Genomic DNA, 27089 nt, shown 5'->3' on the forward strand with positions numbered 1-27089 from the left:
AATTCTCGAAATCTCTAATCGTTCACAAAAAACATAGTTCAGCACTGTTGGCTTTATAGCAAATTATTGTAATTTGAGGCTTATCAATTTCAATAAAAATTTTGGCGACAAAGCTGAGCACCCACAATTTGATCTTTTCGAAGTGTGAAGGTAAAGCTGGCTTATTAGCATTTGTAAGATCATTGCTAAGCTCTGGAAACTGGCTACATTCTAACATCGCTGTTTCAAAAACCTTGGTTAAGTTGAAAGTTAATTTTCTTTCTTCGACAACATTGGCTGTTGAATCTTAATCTGACCTGACGGTAAAGTTATGTTGTTGTTTGCAGTGATGCTCAGCGTGTGAGCTTGTCAACTACGAAAATAAGGACAAGCAAATGATTACTGTAGTAAATGACTTGATTGTTTCTCATCAAATAACTTCTGTGCCCTCTCAATTTTCCGAGTTTGTTCCAATATGTAAAGCTTAAGGTCTGAATTTAACGGACCTTTGTGCAACGCAATGGCCATATCATTCAACAACCTTGTGATGCTGCATAGGTGACAATTGAGTGGAAAACTCGTGTTATAAAGTCCATAAAAGATTCCATATTTCTAAACTTATTTGCTTCAGCAACGGCATGAAAATTTGGTGTAAAAGGGGTAGTAGCTCAGCTGGTAGAGTTTTGGATTCCAATCATGTATGTGAACTATCCAACGGTCGCAGGTTCGAGTCCTGTCTATCTCACTTTTTTGATCTTTAAAACTAATGCTGAACCATAGCTGTTTCTTTTTTTTTATTCGTTCTTTGACCAATTGGCTTTCTTATTCCTTATCAAAAGGAGCAAAGACTCACTTTAGAAGAAATAAAACTGTGCAGGTGAATGTATCTAGAATTGTTGACATTTTGTTTTAATTTGAGGTGAAAAAATTGAGCTGGGGCGACAGCATTAACAATCCACGCTAGACAAGTTATTTCATAATATTGCAACTCACCTTTCAATCTACCTCTTCACTCCAACCAGCAATAAGAAACCTTGTAATTCTCTCTCGATCTCTGCTACAAGATAGACCCTTCCCCTCACCCTTTTCTGACCCTCTTTTCGCAGCACAACTTAAAGAACAGTAAAGAGGAAAAAAAGAAAAAAAAAACTTCACCAGATCAAAACATCAATTACTCTTCATGGCCAAGAACAAGAACAAGGTAGTGTCGGAGCCTGCAACTAAGAAAGGAAATAAAGAGCCCACACCAGATGACATTAAAAAGCCTTCGCGAGGATTAGTCGTGGGAGACAATTTCGGATGGACAGGAAAGTTACCTGTCACATTACTCAATGAACACTGCCAGAAACAAAAGTGGAATAAATGCCAATATGATATGATGAGGAGGCCCAATGGCTACATTGGCATAGTGACGTTATCATGGGAAAACCCAAAGACAAAGGAGCTATTGTCTGTGAAATATACCCCGACGTACTCTCCCAGGGGAACAAGCAACGAGGCCAGGCACATGGTTGCAACTTTTGTTTTACACAGAATAAATTATGTGAAAAACATGAAGATGTTACTCCCAGTTATTTTTCGAGATTACTGGTCTGATTTAGAAAAGGAGAGGTTGCAAATATTAAAGGAGGATAAGAAACTACATGACATAAGGTATAATGTCAATCCCTTCGCCGTGGTTATGGAGCAGCAAAAGATCAAAGCTGAGAAGGAAAAGGACAGAGCAGCAAGAGATAACCAGAATTTAAAAATGCATAAGCCTGTTATAAATATAGGACAGAAACCGGTCCCGTCAATGGCACCTACCACGAAAAGCTCTATCCCTAGAGGAGCATGGGAACATGCACCGTTGATGGATATACCTTCAGATATGCGAGTTGAAATAGAAAAGTCCGTGCAAAGACATTTAGAATGGGATGGGTTAGAGAAAACTAGAAAAGTAGATGAACTGATTGCGAAGAAATTAGCTGGGTTGGGGTTCCGAGAGAGCCACGTACGGGAGGCTCTTCAATACACTCTGGAATTTACCGATGCGCTTGAATGGTTGATTTTCCATATACCTGAAGATGACTTACCAGCGCTTTTTGCTAAATCGCGCAAGGATTCGGAAGTACAGCTTACAATTTCACAAAATTTGAAAACTGAGTTGGCTTTGAAAAGGCTTAAGAACTTGGGGTTTGATGAAGATGAAATATTACGGGTCTACCAAGCGACAGGCGAGGACGAGGTTGAAACTAGTGTTCAACTCACTAAACTTTTAGCGAAAGAGGAAAACGAGGTGGCAACGGAGGAACAGAGCCAGGAGATATGGGGCCAAGAAGTGGAAGCTATAAACTCTACTAGAGATGCTACAAATTCCGATGAAAAGAGTGTTACAATTCCTTTAAATCCTATTGGAGTTGGTGAAGGTGCAATTGAGTTGAAGCTCTTCAAAAGTACAAATTACCCTAATGAAATACCCGGGATACAATTATTAGTTGCCGAAAAGTATAATCTAGCAAACTATGTCAAGTTGTCTATTGTTAGAAATCTTCTTCTGACTTTGCATGTGGGAGAGTGTATGATTTTTTCGATAATTGAATGGTTGGAGGAGAATATGATAAACATCATCAACAACCCTGGCCCACTCGTAATGTATCAAAAAGAGTTGAATACAGCAACACAACCTAGTGCATCCAATGGAGATTCAAAAGGCAGGAAAAAAGTCAGGCAAAATGAGAATGACATAAAGCTCTCCTACCAAAATAGAGCAGCAGCATTGCAGGACTCCATACTGGAAAGGGCAAAACTTCCCGTTTGGAACAAAGCCCAGGATTTGGTAAAAGTGATAAACGACAATGCAATCACACTAATAACAGGTGAGACAGGATCGGGTAAATCAACTCAGATTGTACAGTACATTCTTGATGACCTAAACTCAAGGGGTGATTTCTCTACAACCATTTTCTGTACTCAGCCAAGACGTATTTCTGCACTTGGCCTAGCTGCTCGTATTACAGAAGAGAGAGGAGATATTGTAGGACAAGAAGTAGGCTATATGATCAGGGGTGAGAACAAAATTAGCCCTGCAACCAGAATCACATTCTTGACTACAGGTATTCTTCTAAGAATGCTTCAGAACATCACCAAGGAGGAAGACCATGCTTTATTTGATAATCTCGGCTACATCTTCATTGACGAAGTTCATGAAAGATCCGTTGATAGCGACTTCCTCCTCATCATTTTGAGGGACGTTCTAAAGAAGTTCAAGAAATTGAGAGTGGTCCTCATGTCAGCCACCATAAAAATAGATAAGTTTAATGAGTTTTTCAAGAAGCCTTTGGTTCATGAACACGTTAAAGGAAGGACATTCCCTATCGAAGACTTTTATTTGGATGACATTTTGAACGTCCTAGATTATTCAATGGAAGTTGGCGGAGAGCTCATAAAACCTCGCGCTGACTCTGCCTTTTTTAAATGTGGAAACATTAATTATGAATTGATCGCGCAACTCGTGGGATATATAGACAAGAAGTTGGCACTGGAGGGTGATTCTGGCTCGATATTGATATTTATGCCTGGTGTTCCTGAAATAAACCGCACAATCAAGGCGATTAGCAATGTTTCCAACTTCTGGACTCTTCCGTTGCATTCGCAGTTGTCATCGCAAGAACAAAAGAAGGTTTTCCAATCTTCTCGCGGGCAAAGAAAAGTTGTTGTTTCCACTAATATTGCCGAAACATCAATCACGATCCCCGATTGTGTGGCTGTAATTGATTCAGGGCGGTCAAAATCAATGTTTTATGACACGTCTTTGAATGCTACCAAGCTAGTAGAGGAGTGGTGTTCCCAAGCCGAGATTAAGCAAAGAAGAGGAAGATCAGGCCGTGTGGCTGCTGGCTGTTGTTATCATATGTACACAAAGGATACCGAAGATTCGATGCTTGCACAGCCAATTCCTGAAATCTTGCGAGTGCGCTTGGAGAATTTGTACTTGATTGTAAAGTCTATGGGTGTGAAGAATGTGGAAAATTTTATTGCAAGTGGGTTGGACGCCCCGGACCAATCTGCATTGCTATCGGCAAAGAACTTCTTACAGGATGTTGGTGCCCTTGAAGGTGACAATCTAACCACATTGGGACAATACTTGTCGTACTTGCCCACCGATGCCCATACCGGAAAGCTTTTATTATTGGGCTGTATATTTGGATGCCTTGATTTTTGTTCAATTTTGGCGGCGATAAGCTCAGTTGGTAGTATATTTGCGCATTCAATGGAGAACAGAGACAAGATTAAGAGTATCACTGAAAAATACAGCGACAAGCAGGGTGACTTCATTGCTATGGCAAACATTTATCGCGCTTATTTGGATTCCACAGGCAAAAAGTTTATCACGGAGAACTGCTTATCCTACACCGCTCTCAGGGATATTTCGTCAACAAGACAGCAATATTATCAATTGCTATCCGAGATCGGGTTCACCACACTGTCGAACGTACCAAAGACGGTGCTGAAACCAAATTATTACATAATCCGAGCCATAATCGTTGGTTCGTTCTATCCAAATGTGGCAAGGGTACAGTATCCACCAAAAAAGTTTTTAAAGTCATCACTGGGAGCTATTGAAGCAGATGCAGACGCCCGCTTGACCAAATATTGGGTCAAGAAAGATAACCCTTCCAGTCATGATTCTCCTTTGGCTGCTACAAGAGTATTTATACATCCATCGTCCATATTGTTTGGCAAAAATACAACTGGTTTTGAGATTGATGAAGAACTTGAATCACAAATCACTCGCGAAGATGGTTCGGTAGACATTGACAAAGCGAGACAGATGGTTCCACTCAATAAGCCATTGCCAGCATCGAAACACACATTTATAGCTTACAGATCATCACATTTCTCTAGTAAGCTCTACGTGAATGGAGTCACCCCATCGAGCACATTGGCAACTTTGCTTTTTGGTGGAAGCTATGAATACTATTTACACCAGACGAGTGGCAATCCTTCCAATGGTATCATTTTAGACAAGTGGCTCCCTGTTAGAACTTGGTGTAAAAATGGGGTCTTGATTAAACAAGTTAGAAAGCTTTTGGATAGGTACATGGATTCCCGCCTATCAAAGACAGGTAAATTTGAAAACAGTGATGACATAGTTGCAATTATCGAAAAGGTTGTCTCCTTATGAGGTAACAAAAGTGTAATAAATATCTAAGTATAGAATATTATAGATCTCATATACAATGTAGCTGCAAAATTGAACTTTTGATGTATATGCACGACCGTTGGCAAACGGAAAAGCAAAACAACTGAAAAAAAAAAACAGTATGTAGCATTCAATCGTATACCCACCCCCATATTGTACATATACTCAGAGCCATGGAGAGATCAGGTAGCCAGAATATCCCAGCAAATACGACACCTACACCAGAAGCAGAATTGAACCCTCAAAGGGTGAAGGTCCTATTAAGCAAGTTACATGAAGAGTTCGATAAAAGCAAGACTGAAACTGATCCTGCCAAAATCAAAGAACATTTAGCCAAGGTAGAGAAAATCAAACGTGTATTGAAAATATATCATGACCAGCAAAAGCAACGTCAAAGTGGAGACCTGAGCGGTGCGCCTCCAAGTGCCACACAAATCCAGCAAAGCAGTCAGCAACTAACATCTTCAGCTAGTACTCAATCTGGTCCAAATATTACACCTTTTTCGGCAGCACCTTCAATTGTATCTCCATTTGCTGCCCTGCTGTCTTTGTCGCTGAACCAGCCACAAACTGCTTCTCAGGATACAGTAAGGAGTCAATCACAGCAAGTACAATCGCCCCAAATTCAATCACCAGCACCGCAAAAATCAAACTTAGGCACATCCGACACTCAAAAAATAACCATTGAAAAGTATAACCAAGTAAAAAGTGTTTTGAAAGATGTGGCAGAAAAAGTGCAAGCATTAACAGCTGCCAAAGAGAAGGAAACTGACCCGGCAAAAATGCAGTCGCTTGAAAAAGCATTATCAGCCAACCGTATTCAATTACAGCAGTATCACAAGGGAGCTCTATACATGAGAAAAGTATTGATGGACTCGGGGAGGTTAACTGCAAATGCAACGCCCGTACCAAGTCCAAGGCCACAGTCAGCTGCAGCAGTCGATGCGCTCCATATTGCTACGCAATCGCAAACGTCCAATTATCCAATCAGCGATAGAACCAAGTCACCAGTGCCTGCCAGTGTTAGTAACCCTAGTCAACCACAGTCTGTCCAGATCAAACAGGAACCTTCTCAATCTGTTACCAACGCAACTGCTGCCATAGTAAATAAGAAATTGTCCCCACCCGTTTCAAACGAGGTAAAGCCATCTCCGTCTCCTACATCTTCAAAACCACCAACCGGTTCAAAACTATCAAACACGGCCAAGCCATCAACTGCCACCACCACCACCACCACTACTACCTCTCAAGCATCGTCCCCCAATGTGACAGTGCCCACAAAAAGACCACAAGTTAATACAAACAGCACAAACGCATCCTCGGCAAACCTCGTAAACTCACTCAGAGCTTTTGGTAGCCTGTCAACTGTCCCCACAAATATACCCGATAACGACGGCCGTGTTCTTACAAAACGAAAATTAAACGAGCTCATAACTAACCTATCTGTTGATCAAGGAGACACGAAACCAACAGTTGATAATGATGTCGAAGAGATCTTTTTAGATTTGGCCGACGAGTTTGTCCGCAACGTTATGGGGTTTTCATGCAATTTGGCCAAACATCGGAAATTGGACAAGGTAGATATCAGAGATGTACAATTGAATTTGGAGAGGAATTGGGGGATCAAGGTGCCAGGGTATATGCCAGATGAGATAAAACCGGCAAGACGGTGGCCCAAAAAATCTGACCAAAAGAAATGATTGGGGACGAGGGAGGCAATATCCTAGTCTATACTCCTATGTAACAATATATATTGCAAACGAATAGAATCGTGCTAAATTACTGACCGACACATGTGTATTTGAATAGCTAGTGACTCTTATTCAAGCTGTAATTGCCATCATTAATATTCAATACTGCAGTGTCTGCCAAATGATCCAAGTACGACTTCAACAAAGAGTCATCCACTTGGCCTACATCAATTTCATCTTTAGGAACCATCATCTTCAACAACGACTTCATTCTCTCAAAAGTGAGCGCAGTTATATTCAGCAACATCCGCGTCACATGGGGCTCAAGTACTTCAACATCACTAAATTGCGATTTAGCATATTTACCCTGCGACGACTGCATAACATCAACAGCAATATACTTTTTTTTACTCAACTCGTAAACCACACCCTCATTAATCCAAAAAGACAAGCCATCTCTCACCATCGATAACGGCATTCGCAACGACTTGACTATATCATCAATGTAAATCTCGTGGTCAGTTTCGCCAAACAATGCAATAATTGCTGCTCGGTCCGTGCTCACTTCAAACACGCGAATTTGTTCACCGACATCTAGTCTTAGTTTTACTGTACCCAAACTAGGGATAAGTTTTAAATTCCTTCCGTGTTTGTGCTTGCTGTAATAACTTTGGAAATCAGCAAATTCCAGAACAATCTGTTGTGGTAATTGAAACGAGTTCTTTTCGTCATCGATTTGATCGAGGATACATTCCCAGTACAAATGGGACAAAATAGCCACATCACGAGACGCCTTTGTATTTAGATGCTTACTGGTATGGAAATCACGTAGCATAATGTCCAAAGTTGTAAAATTATCTTTTCCAAACCGAGACTTTAGCAAATTCAATTTCGCTTCAATGCCAATCACATTAAAATTTCTTGATTGTATCAACTGATGGCCAAACAACTTGGTAAACTCTTCAATGAAAATCTCCTTTGACTCGAAAATTGAAAGCAACGACTCAATAGTATCACTTACTTTTTCCCTCTTGAAATCGGGCAATGCATCAATTGGATCCGGTACCCAATTCAAATCCAATGAATCTTCAATATCATCCTTTATATTGGTTGCCGTGTTATACTTTTCCGTTGAATTCAATTCTAACGCCAAGTCTCTCAATTTGTTGGACTCGGAAACGTCCAACATCCCATGAACCAACTTTACAATGACATCATCTCTAGTTTTCAAGTATCGACGTATGGGCCTCACTACTTTATCAAGAAGAACACCCTTGGGGTCAATTAGTAAAAACGACTTGATGGTTTTCGTATACGCAGTGATTACGTCAATAGTATTTGCTCCCGCATGAAGAAGATTTTCACAACAACACAGGACAAAATTTTCAACCAATTTTGATCTCTTTTCCGCCTGGGCATGGGTTGAAATATCTCCCATGTAGGAAAATATCCCCGTTGAATTCATGGTAATATCACGCTGTTCAACTTTATTCTTTAATAAACACGAATGGAGCTCCGTAAGGGCAATTTTACTATATGGGTAGTTCAACACCAATGAGTAAATCTCTTTAATTCGCAATGATATCAACTCCATATGGGCAATCTTCATCAATTCGTACAAGTAGACATTATTCATTGTATCCGTTAAGTTTGACAGCGTGGTGTAACTGACAACTATGGAGAAGTTGGGATATATTTCATTCTGAATAAAAGATTCAATCGCATCCAACAATGGCTTGTCCCATACTCCACGACATAATTGAACTGTATATGACTTGATTTTATCGATCGACAACAGGGTGAGAATCTCATTCAAGCATTCAGATAAATTCACCGACACCAATGTTGATATAATATCAATAACATTCAACGTGATTGAAGAAGAAAGCGGAGTTGTAAACGTACTGTTGCAAAATAACGATTTTTCAAAAAAATTGCTCAATTCATCACGGAAATTGGTATTGTCAAATAAGAACGACGTTAGAATAGCATTATACTTTGTCGTGAATGCAAAATTGACGCGATTGGAAAGATTAAAATTATCCATATGCGTTTCGTAATGATGCTTCATGAGTTTGATCATGTTGATGTACTCTATAAACGAGCGGTTAGCAGCAACCGACACTGGCAAAGCCTTCAACTTGGTATTGACCGAGTTGACATAGAGATCAATAAATTTCAATTGATCGGATTCGTTCTTGAAACAGCTCTTGATTGCTAATTTGACCCTATGTGATGGATCAGAGTACTTGGGCAACAAAAATTTAGGATCGATAGCTTCTTCTTTCCTTATCAACTGGCCAACGGGACTCATAAAGTTAGACAAAGAAGCAGATGATGGATGTGGGACTCCACCTTTCTGGAAACACAACTCTAGACTTTTTTCGGGAATGATTGGCAGTATCCAATCGAGTAGTATTTGAATATCATTATCTATGTCAGACGGCGAGCTTGATAAATCGTCAAGCGATGGGAACCCAATAACGTTTCTGATTTGATCTAGGGATAATATCTGGGCTCCATCATTCATATCAGCATGTTATTTATTAAAGCTGAGTTGGCTGGTTGGTTTGGTTAGTTGGTTGGTTGTTGTTGTTTTTAGTTTCGCTTCTACAAGTTTCCTACAAGGAAAAGAACTTTTTTGATTTTGCGCAATTTTGACAAAAGCAAAAAAAAATTGATGGTGTGGAAAAATATCCACACACAAGGACATTACGGTCCAGGACAAATAAAGCAGGGGGCCAACGACAACTCAAATATGGTATGTTGAGGAATAATTTTCCACACACTGTGAAAATTCATGATCCCCGACTACTAACACACAAACAGACCAACAAGTCGGCATTAAAGAATCAATTTTGCGAATTGACAGGCACATCAACCACAACCGCAGGAAGATACTTGGACGCAAGCAAGTATAACTTGGAACAAGCAGTTGATGCCTATTTTGAAAAACACTCATCGAAGTCAACAAATCCCAAATCAAATGGCAAATCAGCAACTTCGACTACTTCTAACACCAATAAGAATTTGATTGCCATATTTGAAAAGTACAAAGATGCCAATAACCCCGACGTAATAGACATAGATGGCACATTGAAGTACCTTGAAGATTTAAAAATTGATCCTGAGGATCCTAAATCTTTGACATTGGCTTTCCTACTAAAGGCGCCGCTGGTTGGTGTGTTTGAAAAGAACAAGTTTTTAACCACTTGGCAACATTACAACATCCACGATATTGCCAAAATGTCGCTGTTTTTGAACAAATTTCATGATGACGTGCTTCATAATAAGGGAATATACAATGATATTGAAACTGATGAAGTTGTTGATTTTAAACACTTGTATGATTTTGCATTTGGGTTTTTAAAGGAGTCGGAAAATCAAAAAGTTTTGGATATTGACTTAGCAATTTCGTATTGGAAGTTATTACTACCTTTAATAACGTCAGTTTATCTTGCCAAGAACGAGTCCACCACTGAAACTGATACGGCGAACCAGGTTGAAGAACGAGTCCAAAATTGGTATGATTTCTTAACCACTAGCAACCCAAGACCCGTAATCACTTTCGACACCTGGTCCATGTTTTATTTATTCTTTTTGGAAGTAATTCTTCCTGATCCTCGCAAGCTTTCCAATTATGATGAAATGGCAGCTTGGCCAAGTAAGATGGATGAGTATGTAGAGTATTTGTCGGATAATAGTTTAATATAAAGTTGTAAAACCCAAAAAACCAGTTTGGGGGTTATAAGGTGCTAAATAATACAAAACGGAAAAACTTAAATACGTATACACACACACACACACACACACACACACACACTTTATATCTCTTTTAGTTTAGCAAGTTTCCAATACTCGACTTTCTCAATGCCAACAAGGTTTTGGAAGCACATTGATCACTTAGTTGAATCTCCTCTTGCTCCTCCTCTTCTTCCATATCTTCATCTTTTTTCTCTCTTGACAGTATGTCCTGAGTAACTGATTTCCCAATTCCTACACTACCTTTTGACTTGTCCCTTGGCATTGAACTCGACGGCGTTATTGCAGGATCTGGTAAAGCAAAAGCATTAGCATTGGAATTAGCATTGGCATTTGCACAGGCATTGGTGTTGCTCCTGTTGATATAATTGCGCAAGCTAGGTGATGTCGCATTTGACAAAGTCGATTTCAACGGATTAGTGAATGGAGAAGGATTGGCTGACCGTACGGCAAAAGTTTGAGGTGAGATTGGATAAGACACTTTTCTATACCTTCTGTCCATATTGTTGTCAGAATATTTGTTGAGCATGGTGAAAATAGGTGCCATATCGGGAGTAAAATCAGGGGTTGGGAGCAGCGCTTTGTGCATGGAAGATATTGACATTTGAGAAGGTATTGATGGAAGTGATGGAGCTACGCTGGAAGCGCGACTGCTGGTGCTGCAATTGATGTCACCGTCACTACTTTGCCTGCTGTTCCCTGGTCTTTCCTCTCTTTCCCTTTCTTCCTCTTCCTCTTCTTCAATTATTCCATTATGGTTAGGTGTCCAACTTGATCTGGACAGTCTTGGTTCATTTGAAGTTGCTTCAGCTTGGTGGAGTGACTCTTGTTCTTTCTCCACGTTTTCTACCTCATTCAATAAAGTTTTGAAATTGAATTCGACATCGATATTTCTATATTGGTTGACATCAAGTGGTACTTTGGCAAAATCAATATCAAACCCCTTTGCCGATTCTGAGTTTGAACTTGAGTCAGTTACTATAAGCTCTTGCTGCTTCTGAATTATGTGATGTAGATACAAGATATATTCAACTGAACTTTTCAAGATAGTCAACTTGTACATGCCATCAATTTTGTTACCATTGTTGCCACTGCCTCCAGTGTTTTGTGACTTTTTTGGTGATGAGTTTGTATCTTGGTTGGGGGAGGAGGAGCCACTATTGCAGTTCCTACAAGCCGGAATCAAATATTTCAAAGCTTCAAATTCACGATTTATCTTGACCCTTCTTCTTTTCTCAATAATGGAATGTAGCTGCTTAGTTTCATGTTTACGCTTAGCCAATTCTTCAGAGTCAACATTTGCTGTTGATCTTCTTCTCTTTTTCTTGTTGGGAGCTAAAGCTTCCAAGTTGGGTGATGTTGGCATGGATTCATCGCTTGCACCAATTGGACTCTTGTTCGACAGATTGTTACTGCTACTGTTAATGTTACTGTTATTGCTATTGTTGTAGTTGTTTGTCAATATTTCATAGTTGTTATTGTGGGAATCGGTATCTAGTTCCTTATTCAATTGAATGATAGTTGTTTTTAATACTGGTGGAGATGGGAAACTCATTGCAAAGCTGTTGTTGTTGTTTTAGTTGTAGGTGTATATATATATATAGCTGCAAAATTGGTTGAGTAAAAAACAAAAAAACGTTCCACAAAGTAGTATCTTCGTTGGATTAGGAGCTGAGAGGGTCGAGATATGAATATATATCCTCAATCGTAGTTCTGTTTCAGTTGATACAGTAGTGTGGCAATGAATAGGCGATACATAAATACAGAATTATAGAAATATTTACAATTATAGTTTATATATGTTTTGTAATAAAAGAAATGATGAGCGTTTAAAGAAGAAAGAAAAAGTCCCACGAGGGTTGGAAAAAGAAAAAAGTAAATTGTCTATTATTATTTATTATTGATTATTTTAATTTTGTGTTTCAAATTTGAAATGAAATAATAATCTCTGTGTACTGCATATACTACTGCACAATACAAACGAGCACACACGCACCACACGCACACGCCTATTAGTGCCAATGCTATTCTTTTGGAAGAGCACACGTGAGCGTTAAATTGGAAAGCAAAAAATGGCAAACTTAAGCTAGTAGAGTGACAGAGAGAAAGACATATGTTATTAAATCAAACCAGCATTGTTGCTACTCCTGTTTAGCCCTTTCTCATACACAGTTTTATAAACTTAGTATACAGTGGAGATGTAAATCTAGGGATAGTACAGCCACTCAGTTAGTCTTAAAATCCCGCATATCTTTTCTAAAAATACACTTCCTATGCAACGTGTGTATATATTTATGTGTGTGCGTTAGTCTAAAATCTGACAATCTCTCAACCTTCAGATAATAAACCATCATACATCTGATTACCTAATACATTGCACAATAGAACATTATCTCTTATTGATAGACTCAAAACACCCATATTCAAAACCCAACCAAACCCAACCAAACCAGCGAATACAAAACTTCTTTCTACAACAATAGCGAAACAACCATTCTGGTAACTGTTGCAGCAGTAGGTTAACTATATCTTTTCACTAGCGTTGTATAAATTCATAATTAAGTTATACGAGTAGGTTACAGTCATTCATCTCTTATAAAAGATATGTTTAATTGATATTCAGTTCGATAGCCAACCATCGTGTGACTTGAAAATCCATTTTTCTTTGAAATTTTATAATTTTTATTTCTTTGTTTTTTTTTGTGTAATTGATTAGAGGAGCCCATGTGGGCCTTTTTCATTTCTATTTTTGCCCCCTTATAAAACAACACAATTTAAGCTACTGTGTTTTGGAACCGTGATGATATATGGTGACTATTGATATTGTCAGTCGTAAACAGTAATCACACGCCCTAGTTGGTTTTTGTTATTCCTGTAACGACGTGTGACTGACTATTTGTGTGTGTATGAGTATGGATTCAGTCACCAATCTCCACAGTTTTTGTCTTTTTCCTTCTCTGTGATCACAAGACATATAATTTATTTGCAATACATAATATTAATTTTACTTTTCTTTGTACAACGTATTAATTTTCTAAGCCTTTTAAAAATTCTTCAACACACGCCAGCTAGCCTCAGATCACACGATGTTTGATAAAACCATAAAGTAGTTGCATAGCAGTACTACGACTGCCACTGGGATGTTACATGGGAGATGCTTTCACTTGTGGTCTCTGGCGAATATATATATATATATATATAAATACCAAGTGTAACAATACAACTAGTGTTACCCATTTAAGTAACACACAAAATTCCTCTCGTAAAGATAACAATTCCACGTAACTCAAATTTGTTATACCAGCTATGTATACTGTGTTAACTAGCATGTTTTCTGTCAAACAGCACTCATTTTGGTGGTGTGCTTAAACAGTTGAATGTCCTAATACTCAATGTATTTTATTTTTTACAACCAAATTCAATTTTTTTGAGCTCTTTACAATAATACTCAATTGCATCAACAGTATATCAAAATAGCTGAAGAAGTGCTAAAAAATCTAAAGAAAGAACTAGTGTGTCCTGCCATCCATCCAATGTCGAACATAAGACGATTAACCCCTGCTCCCCTCCCCACTTCAAACGCTTGGGTTGTGAATACATTGCTACCAAAACAAGAAGATAAAAAAGCAGCTGTCAAACCGCCATCTTATAACCAGAATTTAGATATTGACAAGTCACCAGATACAGGCTTACAATCCCAGTCAGATGAATTGACCCAACATGGTGCTGTTAGTACATCAAATTCAAGGGTATTGGCTCTTGATTCACCTCAACCAATAATGGCTGCAAGAATAACAAACAAACAAACCCATTTGGTAAATGTGGGTAAAACAGTCAAGATAAAAAAACCAGCTTTCCCTAGGTCAAAGGACATCAAAGGAGGTAATGGATTGTTCAAGTACAAAATTGTTGACGATTATAACAAGCCAATTCTTCAGTCACTGGTCAATATGTCCTCAGCAGCAGCAGCAGCAACAACAACACAGCCCTTTTTAAAACCAGATATTGGATTATTTGCTCACCCAATTGATGAAGCACATTCACCAATGTCAGAAGACTCAGCTTCCATTCCATCACCCATATTAATACCATCGTCAAATACCTCATTATTACCTCACTCTCCAGCGATGTTTTCATCACCACAATTACCTCCGTATCAAATGGTGGTTTATAGTATGCCAATGTATCTTCATTCAGCATTTCCGCATCTGCTGCCACAATTAAGCACACAGTCTCAACAGTCTCAGTCACCCTCCCTGGAAAATAAAAGAGGCACCATCAAAGGTAGTATTAAGAAACAATTACAATACTACTTCTCCACCGAAAACCTCTGCAAGGACACATACTTGAGGTCTTTATTCGACAAGACTGACGGCAAACTTAGAGTTGCAAAATTGGTCGAATTCAACAGACTAAAAGTTTTAACGCACGACGGGAAATATCTTGAAGTAGTTTTGGAAGCTGCCAGAGAACTACCCAATTTGGACATACTCGAAGGAAACGAGTTTATTCGCCTAAAGACATGGAAAAAATGGGTAATGCCATAAAATGGATGGGTTAGCAACTCCCGTTAATAGCCTTTAAGTTGCTCCTGTCCAATAAGCATTAGAATATGTGCCACTTTTGACTAATCTCCATACATTTCAAGAATTTTCCTTCGTTTGGCAACTGACTTTTGCTTAGCAGCTTCCTTCTCTTTCCTTTCCTTCATCAGCATCATGGTAGGATTGGCTTCAAGACTGTCATTCACATCCGTCACATTCACATTTGTTTCATCAATACCAATTTGTGCCATCTTCTTTTGTTCATTCTTTTTGTTTAAATCCCAAGCAAAAGTTTGCAAAGTCTTTAAGTTTTCAGCATCACCTTCCAATTTCTTGACAAATTGATTCTTATCATTCAATATCCCTCTAGTTGGGTCTTTAGCAAGTCGCGATTTAGGATCATATTCAATGCGAATCTTGGCATCTGCTCGTGAATTGATGTTATGGATATATGCCGGAACATCTTGGCGATCACGCAACATCTTTTCCATAGGATCTTCTTTAATGTTTTGCATTACGTCTTTTCTATCTAGTCCCAACTCATTCAATTCAAGTTCGTAATCAGTACCATCATCATCATCGGAATCGTTACCTTTATTGTTGGCGTTAATCAATTTAACGTCATTTTGTTCGCTCCAGTTCTTGACTTTTGCTAACCATTCTTCAGTCGAGTACCCAAACCATCGATCTCTCTTTGTGTCGTAGTTTACATCATTGGAATGGATTCGTACGCCGTTTTGGTATTCGTCAGTTATCCCATGGCCCACTTGTGGCAAGCTATGATCAACAATTTCCGATGTTTTTCTCTGATGGGATAAGTAATCCGTCTGTTCCCCAGATGAGTCATTGGAGCCTTCTTTTTCGTTATACCATGGTTTTGAGATTATATATTTGGGTATATATGGATTCAACTCTTTATCCTGCTTTGACATTGGCTCAAAGGTTGAAAAAAGAGAGCAACGGGTATTATTCTTTTTGTTTTTCATTTCTCGATGCGCTGACAGAACAAACCGCTTTAAGTTATTAAACCTCTATGCAAATTATACAAATCTAGAAACCTTTCCATTCCTCTTCATCATCATCGTCAGAATCCCCTCCCTTAGAGCCATTTCTACCTTCACCTTCCAGATCAGAGTCATCACTATCGTCTTCAATAACGGCCCAATCAACTAATCTCTCATCATCCAAAACATCCTCTTTACATTTCTCCCTCAATGGTTTAAGCTTAGCTTCTTTATTCAAATTCTGGAATGGCTCTATTAGTTTCAACACTGGAACATCGTCCGCAATCGCAATCTTTTGTCTCATCAAATCTTCATATTTCTGCAAATAATCAGCATCATCCTTATCCAACTCCTCCTCTTCCAATTCTGCAAACATAATCAATTGAAGCTCATCCAAATATATGTCGCATAAATGGTATGGTAAAGCAACAGGCACTTTAGCATCTCCGCTCAATAAAGTCCGACTCATCACATCAACCCAACGACTAACCAACTTATCGTCCCATTCATGCTGTTGTAAATACTTGAAATTGTGCCTCAACACACGCCTAATTAACAAATAATACTTGTCAATTCTCCATTGATCGATACTACTCCATTCTTTAATCATGATTAAATTGAATGCCTCAACAAATCGAAGAAATACATCGTCAGATTTCATATTTTCCAGGTACAATTGGCCCAAATTCTCAGCTAATCGCTCTTGAGCCTTTGGCCGGTCACAAAACCACATTGAGTAGTATAACCCCTTCCATAGTTTTTCTGCATCTAATAATGATATCGAAAATGATTTTGAGGATTTGGATATGAGGAATTTCTTTAAGGATTCGAGGGCCGCATCCCTGGTGGGCTTGTCGTTAGATGCCAATTTCTTGACAAAATTAGAAGCCTGTGACATGATAAGGTGATCAGTATATAGAGGGAGCAGTGGTGGTGAATAATTCTGCTGGGTGTGAAACCTGTAGTGTAAAATTTAATTTTTCAAAATTTGGAAAATGCGAGATGAGGCTTGTGTCGTATTTAAGCTGTGTCGCGACAATATTTTCTACAAAAAGTGACTTTCAACAGTTGTATGTGAACAACAAGACTTGTTGTCACAGATTGAGTCAATTAAAGAGATGTGGCACCTTGAAGAGTATTAGAGCTTTAGCAATAGCTCGTGGACTCCAAGTTTGTCGAATCTACGAAAGATAGATGAGCTCGACACGGTTGACAATCGTACTTTACTCACAACACCATCCCTTCTCTTTCTGCCTCTCCAAACTAATTCTTCAGAAATGAACATTTATATTCAAATTATTATACAAAATAACATAAACAGTTCCATGAAATCACTGTCTATCTTATCTTTTAGGCAACAAAACCTCAATCTCCTCCTCGCTGTAACCGAATCTATCGTCGTCACTACTCTTCCTACCCCCTCCTCTCTCTTTCTTTTGCTTCATCCCATTTTATACAATCAAGTATCTAATTGGAATATGGACCAATTTGACAGCGTATCCAACAACACCCATCATGATGAAACCAATACCAACAGCTCTAATAATTTTGAAATATTCCTTTTGGTCTGGCTTTTGACATTTCTTGATAAATGCTGATCCGTCTTTGAAGAATTCGACGGGGACTTCTGTAAGTTTTTCAACACCTTCGGCAGCCATTATGTTGTCTAATTTGTAAATGTATATCTATGTGAATTAGATGCTTTGAATGGAAAGTTATGTTGTTCACCTTTGAAATTGTATTTTTATTTTTTTTTTCCACTCTCTATTACGTGGAGCTTTTAATTTGTGCACCCGTTACACGTCCTTTTTTTTTTTTTCATTTTTTAAACTCTTGATTTTGGAATGTTTCATTATCTCTACACATTTGGAGAAAACAAATGCCATAAATCTACTATCGTCACAATCATTATTCTCTATATTCTGCAATTACATAAGCTCCAACAAGGATTCATCATCCTGAGTTAAATTATTCATAAACTCTTCCCGCTTAGCCTCCAAATCCTTTCTATAAATTGGCATTCGCGATGCTGTCCATGCTTGTAAATCATTCTTCATTGACTCGTCAATGCTCCATTTGTCAATCAATGGTTGCATTTGACCTAGAAAGGTTGTAGTGCCTTTTACATCAATGAGCGACTTCATGGCTTCCGTATACAATACCCTGATTGATACACTCTTGTCGTTGGTGGGGACAAATCCCAATCCTGACCGTTTTGTAAATGAGTTTGACCTGATATTGTGTCTCATGTACTCTTTTAATAAGCATGATAGATAATCAAACAATTTTTGTTCCTGTTCCTTCTTCTTCTCATTCTCTTTCAAAACATCCAAATATGTCTTGTATATGACAGTGGAGAACGGCAATTGTTCTTCATCATTCTGGACAATCTTCCACAATTGGTCAAATGTCTTCACCCTCTCCGATTTCAAACTTTCAATAAATTGCAAATATCCTTCATAATCAAAACTAGCGTCATTTTGAGCGTCTTTCAAATCTACATTAGTTCCTCGCGAGTAATTGCTCTTTGTCAAAAAGTACTTCAACGCTTGATTTTCTTCAAACAAGGTGGAAATATTGGCCCATTTGAAAACTTGTTCCCAAAACACTTTATTGTCCCTCTGCACATTCTCTATTTGATCATATGCTAGTTGGAAGGCATTGATATACTTGATACCAGCAAAAAATTCACCATTGTAAGCCAATGACACAAACAAGGCGGTAAGAAGGCTTGTATTAGGATACAAATGACTTTCACGACTAACTTTTGTAGACAACGAATCTGAGTTACCATTTTTATCAACGTTCCAAATCCGCAGCACATACGATTTCATATCATTTAGTTGCCCAGCATAAGCAAGAGACTGAATGACAGCAGTATGGAACTCCAAATCAAGATCATATAAGCCGTATTTAACATCTGACAAACCAAACTTCATTCGAGGCTTGAATCGACTTCTGAGTGGGTTCTTGTAATAACTTGACAATTCAGTCGCCTTGATTGTCCAAAATTTGTTATCCCCCATGCCATCAATTTTGAAAGCCAATGTCCATAACTTGGGAGTCATTTGCTGCTTCCATTGCCCTACATCGTACTGCTTGCAGAAAATGTGGAACCATCTCGAAGCCAAGTCAAGTTTGTAGTTTCCCAATTCGAGTTCCATCAAGTTTTCAAAATCACTCGGTGTCAACTTGTACCCCGTCAAATGATTCCCGCTGTAAATGTCTTGTGATCGTTCCTTGTGATAAAAATGCTCATTGCGACTATTGTATATCAAGTTGCGGTAAGTATTTCTTATTTGTCTCGTTAATTGGCCTTCAACTATGAAATCACTGGGGTCTCTCTGCTTGTCAGTTATTTTCATCAGTCTACTTGATTTTTGTATTGGTGATTGGGAAAACTTTTTGACATATCGTTTTCTATTTTCTTTAATTATTAAATTCAAATACTGGGCAAGGGTCTCCCTACCCAAAGTTTTAACCATGCCATCAATATCATGCATAGACCAAGTTTCCAACAAGTTGGCCAATTTTTTAAAGCTTTTCTGCTCGGTCAACATGATCAACTCATTCTTGATCTGCGAGTCTCTTGTCTGTTGGATACTTGACGCAAAAACAGAGCCTAGTTCATATGACTCGGTTAAATTTTTAGACGGTATGCTTGCAAGTGTCGTTTTATCTAGCAGCGTTTTTGTTCTGGATGTTTGTGACTCAGTAGTGTCCTGAATTCGAGTTACAGTTTCGTTGACACTGATACTGTATGACGAGTAGTTGCGAGATATCCTGTGTAAGATCTCCCTCTGTCTCGGTCCATATCTTAAAACGGGTGTCATTTGTGACTTGTCAATTGCCTATCGCTAACTTCAAAGTTGAAAATTTTCCAATCAATTTTTTTTCTTTTCAAGAAAAAGAAATCTCACTCGCTACCAGATGATGTTTCAATAGAAGACTAAGAGGAAACAGCTAAAAATAAAACTCAAATTCATCTAAGTAACTACTTATAACTTCATACCACGTGCAATATGTTTAGCATTGTAGTCTGCAATATCAAGCAACCCTTGTTCCGTAGTAGTTCCGTTCAAAATGTCCTGAATGTGTTTCTTAGTACCTTTGATAGCCCATTGTGGAACTTGTGCCATCTTGGATCCCCATTCCTCAGCCAACTGAAGACCTTCCTCAACCGATTTCACAACTGTACTCACATAACCCAACTCAGCAGCTTCTTTAACATCAAACACATCCCCAAGTAAAGCATGTTGGAAAAGTCTCGATTGGTTATTGACAATACCTGGCATTCTTTGTAATGACCCCATATCAGCAGCAATACCAATGTTGACTTCAGCAATAGAGAAGCGAGCGCCTTCAACTCCAATTCTAATACTATAAGCACTGGCGAGATCAATAGCCAAACCGTAGTTGATACCGTTCAAAATACCAATGGTTGGCGTATTGATACGGGCTGGAACAGTACAAGCATTTTGAAATTCTATAATATAATCGTGCAACTTTTGGATTCTCTCCTTCTCTGGTGATGAATCCGGCTTCCCCATCTCCATTGCTGATTTTAAATTCAACCCTGATGAAAAAGATTTTGCAACACCCGAGGAAATAACAATTACAGAAATGTCTTCTTCCTTGTCCAATCTAGTTATTATTTCGGCATAATCCTTCCAGTTTTGATTAGTGTATGCGTTAAGGGTTTTGGGGTTGGTGTATTGAACGTGTGCTACTCCTTCATCAAGTGTGCTAACGGTGAAGAACTCGTACTTGGTGTAAGTTTTTGGATCAAATGGCATGGTGGCAGGTTATGGGTATAGCTTATCTGTTAAAGGGTTTTGTCTAGTGAGGTGAATACTGCTATAAATGTTGGATGAAAAAGATTAATTCTATTTTGACTTTGCCTAATTGCTGTAGTTTTATATTTTTTTTATTTTATCTGCGCTGCTATTTAACCGAGCATGTAAGAAATTGTGGGGTTGTCTTACTCTAATTATGCCACACCAGGGCAGAACTTTTAAAGCACAGAGGAGCACTAGTATGTTGTCGTAGGAGCATGTTAATATATGCTTGATAACTGTAACTCGTTAGAAGTGCAGTACTTAAAAGGTTACCGTTTCGGAATAATCTGCATAATTAAAAATGCGTCATGTGACTATTTTTCCACAAATGTACGTCTTGTTATACCCTGAGAGATTTAACAGAAATTACGTAGACTTTAGCAGCTCAGTCAAAATGGCGACCACAATCCCACTACTAGCACCATCACTGAGAGCATATTTGTTGGAACTACCCATTTGAAGCAGAGTAAACGCTACCTTATCTCCTCGGTCTTAGAACCATTTTTAATGAGTGTTGGTTTCTTCCATTAACTCCGCAATACATGGAAAAGACGGAGTTACACGACCTAAAAGAATTAAATGTGCAACTAGACTCCGTAATTAACCCCACTACGATACTCTATACTGTATACCTACCAGTAGCAGCACCACGATCATCAGCACTTATTGATTCAATGCTCTTAAACATTCTTTCCTTTATTAGGGAAATTGCATCCTCAACTGATTTCTTAGTCAACCCTTCAACCAAAAGATAAAGCTTTGGTTCTGTATCTTTGGCAGCATTTAATTTATGGGTTGCTGGATAAAATTGACCTTTAGTAGTAATGGATGTTCTACTACCTTCAATGATCTTGGACAATTGTTCCCGTTGCACAACATCCCATCTGACCTTTTGTGGCAAATCATTGATCGTAATTCGACAGAAAAATTTACATTTGTCTGGCCCGGCAGTCTCTGGAGAATTACCTTCGACAATCTCAAACGAGGGGAGAGTCATGACAGATGGCGAGTCTTCTTTGTTCTTGCTGACGGATGACTCCTTCTCCTTTTCTTTATCCTTCTCCTCAGCTTCCTCCCCAAACATTTTCTTTTCCATCTTTAGCTTGTTGTCACGTGCCTCTTGTAAATTATCCAACCCTTTACCACCAAATCCATAGCCCACTTTAGCTCCCCCCGATTTCACCTTCTGATTAAAAGAATCAGCTATAGTTTGCAACTCGGGAGAAACTTGATTGGAACTCAACTTTAACGCCTTTACCAATACATTTATCTCCCTTTCTTGAGCCTTGGACACAAACGTTATGGCAGTACCACTAGCACCGGCTCTTCCAGTACGACCTACTCGGTGGACATAATCTTCAAGATGGCCTGGTGGGTCAAAATTTACAACCAATCCCAAATTCTTCACATCAAGTCCTCGAGCAGCAATAGATGTTGCTATTAAGATGTTGACGCCACTATCGGGTGCTGAAAACTCCTTGATGGCATATTTGCGATCAATTTGTTCCTTTCCTGCGTGTATTGATACGCATGGTAACCCATGGCTAATTAGATTGGAAACTAGCTTATCTGCATCCACTTGTTTCTCAACAAATACAAGCACTTTGCTATCTTCAACGGCTTGCAAATGGTCCAGCACACAGTTTCGTAGCAAATTGATCCTCTCTTGAAAGTAATCATCACTTGATTCATGAAGAAGCACAATTTCTTGTTTAATTTCCTTAGCAACCACACCAATACCCCCAACAATAACTTCCACGGGGTCAGATAAAATTTGCTTGGCCAATAGTTCCAACTTTCTCGGAAATGTAGCAGAAAACAACACAGTTTGTCGGTCTGGCCGCACTTGTGATAGAATCTTTCTTATCTGAGGTTCAAACCCCAAATCAAACATTCGGTCAGCTTCGTCCAACACCACAAACGTTGTACGTCTCATTGATGTCACTCTACCTCCATTTGCCGCTAACAAATCAATCATTCTTCCCGGTGTTGCAACAACCACATCCACACCTCTCCTCAAATCACTTATTTGATTTTCAATCTTGGATCCACCATAACAACAAGTCACTCTTTTATCAAGCTTCTTTGCAAAATTTAAAACCTCTTGCTCAATTTGGAGAGCTAGTTCTCGGGTGGGACTAAGAACTACAGCAATAGGGCCGTCCCCACTAGCCAGCGGTAGCTGTTCCTGTATATGTCTCATCATAGGAAGCACATATGATAAAGTTTTGCCTGATCCAGTTTTGGCAACTCCAATCAAATCTCGGCCAGATAAAATTACGGGAATAGTTTGTGACTGCACCGGTGATGGCTTGTTAAATCGTAATTGATCAATTACTACGGACATCATACTCTCCGGTAATAGCAACTGTGTCCATTTGGTTAACGGAGGTGGGACATTGTTTCCCCTGACTCTTATATCATCAAGATCTAACCTTAACAAGCTCATTTCGTCGTCAGACATTGTCAGCAATTCAAAAGGTACTTGATAAAAATCCTTTCTAAAAGAAGGATACTGTATCTGCGAGTGATCGATTTCTTTCAACTCTTTCGTAGTATTGTTTAATTTAGCCAACTTTGAGTCAATCAAATGTTGTAGGTCCATTTCCTCACCAGCACTTTCATCGTCGGTGGAATTTACTTGAATATCTGGCATGGCCCCATTTGTCTCAGGTTTATTGCTCTTTGTGTCAATTAATTTCATAAATGCATCGAGTTCATCATCAGACTTCAGTTCTTTTGTGTCGTCAGCTTCATTCTGGTTTCCAAAAGCAGAAGGGGGTGCAACCAATCTAAGTTTCTTTTTCTGGCTGTCCTCCTCTTCAAATTCGAATTCATCAAATGTTCTCTTTATTTGGGGCTTATGAGTTGCAGTTGGCTGTTTTTTGAATATCTTGATCCTTGGGTTGGGAGCAGCCGCTAATGGTGTAGAGCTGCTATCCTTTTGACAACGTGACTTTTTCCATTGCTCAAGTCTTTGTTGTCTTAGTTTCTTCTCTGCTTCCAAAGAATCGCTTTCGGAAGAGTTCACCGGTGGCGACTCCGATGCTTGCTTATTTTCTTGTTGCTTCTTTTCTCTCCATGCTGCCAATTGTTCACGTCGCTTTCTCAAGATTTCCTCTTTCAGGTCTTTAGCATTTAAACGGTTAGTATTGGTGTCCATTTTAGGAGCTGACTCTATGCTTTTTTTTTTCAGCGTAATATTGTTACACACAAACTAAATCTATGCGATGTTCCAAAGCACTCTCTGTAAGCTGTGAATCTAGTGCTTTTATTGATATGATATTTGGTGGTCAAAAGCTGGAAGAGGGTAAAAAAAAAAAAAAGAGTACCACAGGAAATTGAAGTTGGTAGCACTTGGTCGCTACCTATCATTTGATTTTTTGCAAAAGTAGGAAAGAGCATATTGGATAGACACGAGTCTTTTATCATTTTAATCAAATATGTTGGGTTATACGATGGTGTTTTATTGTTTGAATTATAGTCTAGTTCCTTTCTTTTCTCCTTTTTTTGCATCATGAGGTGATTAAAGATGTTTTATCCCCAACAACTCAACAGAGAATAAAAATGTTGAGTCATTAACATTTATGGCTTTATTGGTCTTAGATAATACTTAAAGGAGAACATAGCCGATTGATTAACGCGATACGGATGACTGTCTAACTTAAAGTAGTAAGTGGTTGGAAAGGTGGCTGATAATTTTAAAAAGAAGAATGTAGAATATATAGACATACTATAGAAAAAAAAACAGGTGATATTCTATAGTGTATAGTGTATAGTGTATAGTGTATATTCTATATTGTTTTTCTTTTTTGTCTCCTGTATATAAACACTCACTTTCAAATGGCTGTTATTAGGTCGAAGTAAATGACAAGAGGAAAAAAGAAATTACCAAAAGGGAAAGAAGAGAAAGAAAATTATTTTCTATACGAAAGCAAATACATATATACATAAACATATATATATATATATATACATTCAACAATCTTTCATTATCAGTTTACAAAAGAGTGTTTGTGTATATCCCTCAACCAAACTGAAACACAATGTTTAGATTAATAAACACTTCGCAAGGGTTACGTCCCTCATTAATCCTGAAGATAAAACTAGCCAAGAATGGATCTGGTGTTCCCACAGCTTCTTCACTTACGACGACAACAACAACACCCCAACCATCTGCTGCATTAGACTCAAAGCTATTCTTTAGAAATAACTCCACTGCTTCCGCTTCCGCTACTATACTGTCTTCATTCCAAGAGAAACCTATTTCCAACGATTATAAAGAAAAGTTTGCTTACTATGAACATAAGCATCATCAACCAAATTATGCCAAACGTTGGACTCCAAGAGACAGTTCTACTTACCAAGATATTGAAGAGATTTCTAACCTTATTCAAGATGAAAAGTTTAGAAGTCAAATGAGTGAAAAGGACTTGTACAGATACACTGCAAATTTATATAGCGCCACCATAACCCTGAGGAAAACTAGATTAGGTAACTCAAGAAATAGAGACAAAGATCAGGCTGACGCATTTAAAGAAGATGTCGTTTATCAAACAGCTGTATTAAACCTCATGGAATTGGTTGCTGCTGGAGATTTCAACAATGTCTTATCGAGTCGTATATTATTCAAAATATTTGGAACTTTGTTGCAATTCAAATTGAATACAGAAATTATGAGTTTATGGGAAAACGGAGTTAGTCAATCAGAAAAATCAAGTAATGGTATCGGTCAATTGTATTTAAGTCATGATGTCTTGTCGATCGTACTTCAAGTGGCTTATGAGACAAAGAGATTTAATTACGAAGAAATCAAACTGATTTATAACATGAGTGTCAATGAAAATGAGCCAGTTCATCCATTCTTATCTGATAGAATTGGACAAGTTGCCATTAATGAAGGCGATCATGCTAGGGGTTTAGATGCCTTGGAAGACTTAATGGCATTGTATGAAAAGAATCCTCAAGAAAAATCTATTTTGGGTGGTTTAGCTCAGTTGCATTTATCATTTATTGGACAATGTAAAGATGTTGTTATCGCCAAGAGATTTTTTGACAGGGCTGTCGACAACGCCGAATCCTTGCCTTATGTTGTTGTTTTAAAAGCCCCTTATATGGTTTCATTCTTGGAAAATTGTGTCAATGCTGGTGATTCAATGGAGGATGTGATCCAATTATGGAGTCGTATTTCGAATCATTATGGTGAAACGAGTGCTGCCACTAGCTCATCAAAACTGGCCACTATCAATGCCGGCTTATTTAAATTGTTCTTCAACAAGTACCCTGAACCAAATGAAGAATCAATCAAGCTTTTAAAATTGATTTTTACTAAAGCCCCTAAAATTGATGAAGTTTTCTTAAACACCTTAATTTCGAATATGCAATGGACAGAAAAGAGTTTAGCACAGGATGTTATTGACGCTTTTGACAAATTCAATGTTGAAAAAAGTATCATTTCCCACCGTGTCATTTTAAAACAAGCGGGACAAGTTGATTACTCCGTACCTGAAATTTTACAGTTGTGGAATAATTTGTTGGCAAAGTTGGATGCTGAAAATTACAAATATATTGCCAATGCTGATTGGTCAGCACTTCGAGCTGCCACTGCATTTGCTGAAAACTACAAATCAGATGAAAGGTTAGGATTGTATTTTTCACTTGTTAAAGCTTATAAAAATTACATGCAACATAATGGAGCTTGTGTTAATTTTATTAGAAGTTGGATTAAGGATGCCAATGTTTATAAACAAGTATCAAGGATAACTACTGAAGAAGATCCCCATTTCAGCAATGAAGTTGCTATTGAGGTTCCTCATTTCCAACATTTGAGAGAAAATGTTAATTATAGAGCTGCATCGAAAAAGGTAACCGATGCTAATCCTAGATTACTTGACTAGAGGGAGAGAGAGAGAGAGAGAGAGAGAGAGAGAGAGAAGGGAAAAAGAAGAGCGTGTGGAAAGTACTTTATATAGACTTTTGTTAATACCTAATTAATTGTACATAGAGATCGTCTAACATGATATTATGAATTTCAATACTACTTCAAGTAGTGAGAACCACCCAAGTCTCATGTGTTACACTTTGGT

At 38.4% G+C, this 27089-nt stretch overlaps 12 protein-coding genes across 12 annotated transcripts; 5 read left to right on the plus strand and 7 right to left on the minus strand. All coding sequences in view use genetic code 12, as the record gives it.

Moving 5' to 3' along the window:
- Nucleotides 1–1159: 1159 nt before the first annotated feature.
- Nucleotides 1160–5146, plus strand: CANMA_002557 (putative helicase; the record flags this gene model as incomplete). Its single annotated transcript, XM_051814639.1, has 1 exon — nucleotides 1160–5146. The coding sequence occupies one exon, from the start codon at nucleotides 1160–1162 to the stop codon at nucleotides 5144–5146; it is 3987 nt and encodes a 1328-aa protein (XP_051671823.1).
- Nucleotides 5147–5337: 191 nt separating this feature from the next.
- CANMA_002558 (uncharacterized protein) lies at nucleotides 5338–6864 on the plus strand (the record flags this gene model as incomplete). The annotated part of the gene is made up of 1 exon (XM_051814640.1): nucleotides 5338–6864. One exon carries the CDS (start codon nucleotides 5338–5340, stop codon nucleotides 6862–6864), a length of 1527 nt encoding a protein of 508 aa, XP_051671824.1.
- Nucleotides 6865–6973: 109 nt separating this feature from the next.
- Nucleotides 6974–9385, minus strand: CANMA_002559 (anaphase promoting complex subunit 2; the record flags this gene model as incomplete). The annotated part of the gene is made up of 1 exon (XM_051814641.1): nucleotides 6974–9385. One exon carries the CDS (start codon nucleotides 9383–9385, stop codon nucleotides 6974–6976), a length of 2412 nt encoding a protein of 803 aa, XP_051671825.1.
- Nucleotides 9386–9613: 228 nt separating this feature from the next.
- CANMA_002560 (NEDD8 ligase) lies at nucleotides 9614–10569 on the plus strand (the record flags this gene model as incomplete). Its single annotated transcript, XM_051814642.1, has 2 exons — nucleotides 9614–9616; nucleotides 9685–10569. 2 exons carry the CDS (start codon nucleotides 9614–9616, stop codon nucleotides 10567–10569), a joined length of 888 nt encoding a protein of 295 aa, XP_051671826.1.
- A 121-nt stretch (nucleotides 10570–10690) lies between these two features.
- On the minus strand, nucleotides 10691–12172 carry TRY6 (Try6p; the record flags this gene model as incomplete). Its single annotated transcript, XM_051814643.1, has 1 exon — nucleotides 10691–12172. The coding sequence occupies one exon, from the start codon at nucleotides 12170–12172 to the stop codon at nucleotides 10691–10693; it is 1482 nt and encodes a 493-aa protein (XP_051671827.1).
- Nucleotides 12173–14150: 1978 nt separating this feature from the next.
- On the plus strand, nucleotides 14151–15164 carry SLF1 (Slf1p; the record flags this gene model as incomplete). The annotated part of the gene is made up of 1 exon (XM_051814644.1): nucleotides 14151–15164. One exon carries the CDS (start codon nucleotides 14151–14153, stop codon nucleotides 15162–15164), a length of 1014 nt encoding a protein of 337 aa, XP_051671828.1.
- Nucleotides 15165–15244: 80 nt separating this feature from the next.
- SLU7 (mRNA splicing protein) lies at nucleotides 15245–16093 on the minus strand (the record flags this gene model as incomplete). Its single annotated transcript, XM_051814645.1, has 1 exon — nucleotides 15245–16093. One exon carries the CDS (start codon nucleotides 16091–16093, stop codon nucleotides 15245–15247), a length of 849 nt encoding a protein of 282 aa, XP_051671829.1.
- Nucleotides 16094–16211: 118 nt separating this feature from the next.
- CANMA_002564 (uncharacterized protein) lies at nucleotides 16212–17063 on the minus strand (the record flags this gene model as incomplete). Its single annotated transcript, XM_051814646.1, has 1 exon — nucleotides 16212–17063. One exon carries the CDS (start codon nucleotides 17061–17063, stop codon nucleotides 16212–16214), a length of 852 nt encoding a protein of 283 aa, XP_051671830.1.
- Nucleotides 17064–17616: 553 nt separating this feature from the next.
- Nucleotides 17617–17823, minus strand: CANMA_002565 (translocon subunit; the record flags this gene model as incomplete). Its single annotated transcript, XM_051814647.1, has 1 exon — nucleotides 17617–17823. One exon carries the CDS (start codon nucleotides 17821–17823, stop codon nucleotides 17617–17619), a length of 207 nt encoding a protein of 68 aa, XP_051671831.1.
- Nucleotides 17824–18093: 270 nt separating this feature from the next.
- CANMA_002566 (uncharacterized protein) lies at nucleotides 18094–20961 on the minus strand (the record flags this gene model as incomplete). Its single annotated transcript, XM_051814648.1, has 2 exons — nucleotides 18094–19787; nucleotides 20178–20961. 2 exons carry the CDS (start codon nucleotides 20959–20961, stop codon nucleotides 18094–18096), a joined length of 2478 nt encoding a protein of 825 aa, XP_051671832.1.
- A 661-nt stretch (nucleotides 20962–21622) lies between these two features.
- Nucleotides 21623–24166, minus strand: PRP5 (DEAD-box RNA helicase; the record flags this gene model as incomplete). The annotated part of the gene is made up of 1 exon (XM_051814650.1): nucleotides 21623–24166. One exon carries the CDS (start codon nucleotides 24164–24166, stop codon nucleotides 21623–21625), a length of 2544 nt encoding a protein of 847 aa, XP_051671833.1.
- Nucleotides 24167–25049: 883 nt separating this feature from the next.
- On the plus strand, nucleotides 25050–26900 carry CANMA_002568 (uncharacterized protein; the record flags this gene model as incomplete). Its single annotated transcript, XM_051814651.1, has 1 exon — nucleotides 25050–26900. One exon carries the CDS (start codon nucleotides 25050–25052, stop codon nucleotides 26898–26900), a length of 1851 nt encoding a protein of 616 aa, XP_051671834.1.
- Between the last annotated feature and the right edge of the window lie 189 nt (nucleotides 26901–27089).

The sequence above is a fragment of the Candida margitis genome, assembly GCF_024628925.1.
Source record: "Candida margitis strain CBS 14175 chromosome Unknown scaffold64, whole genome shotgun sequence".
In the NCBI taxonomy this organism is placed as follows: Eukaryota; Fungi; Ascomycota; class Pichiomycetes; order Serinales; family Debaryomycetaceae; genus Lodderomyces; species Lodderomyces margitis.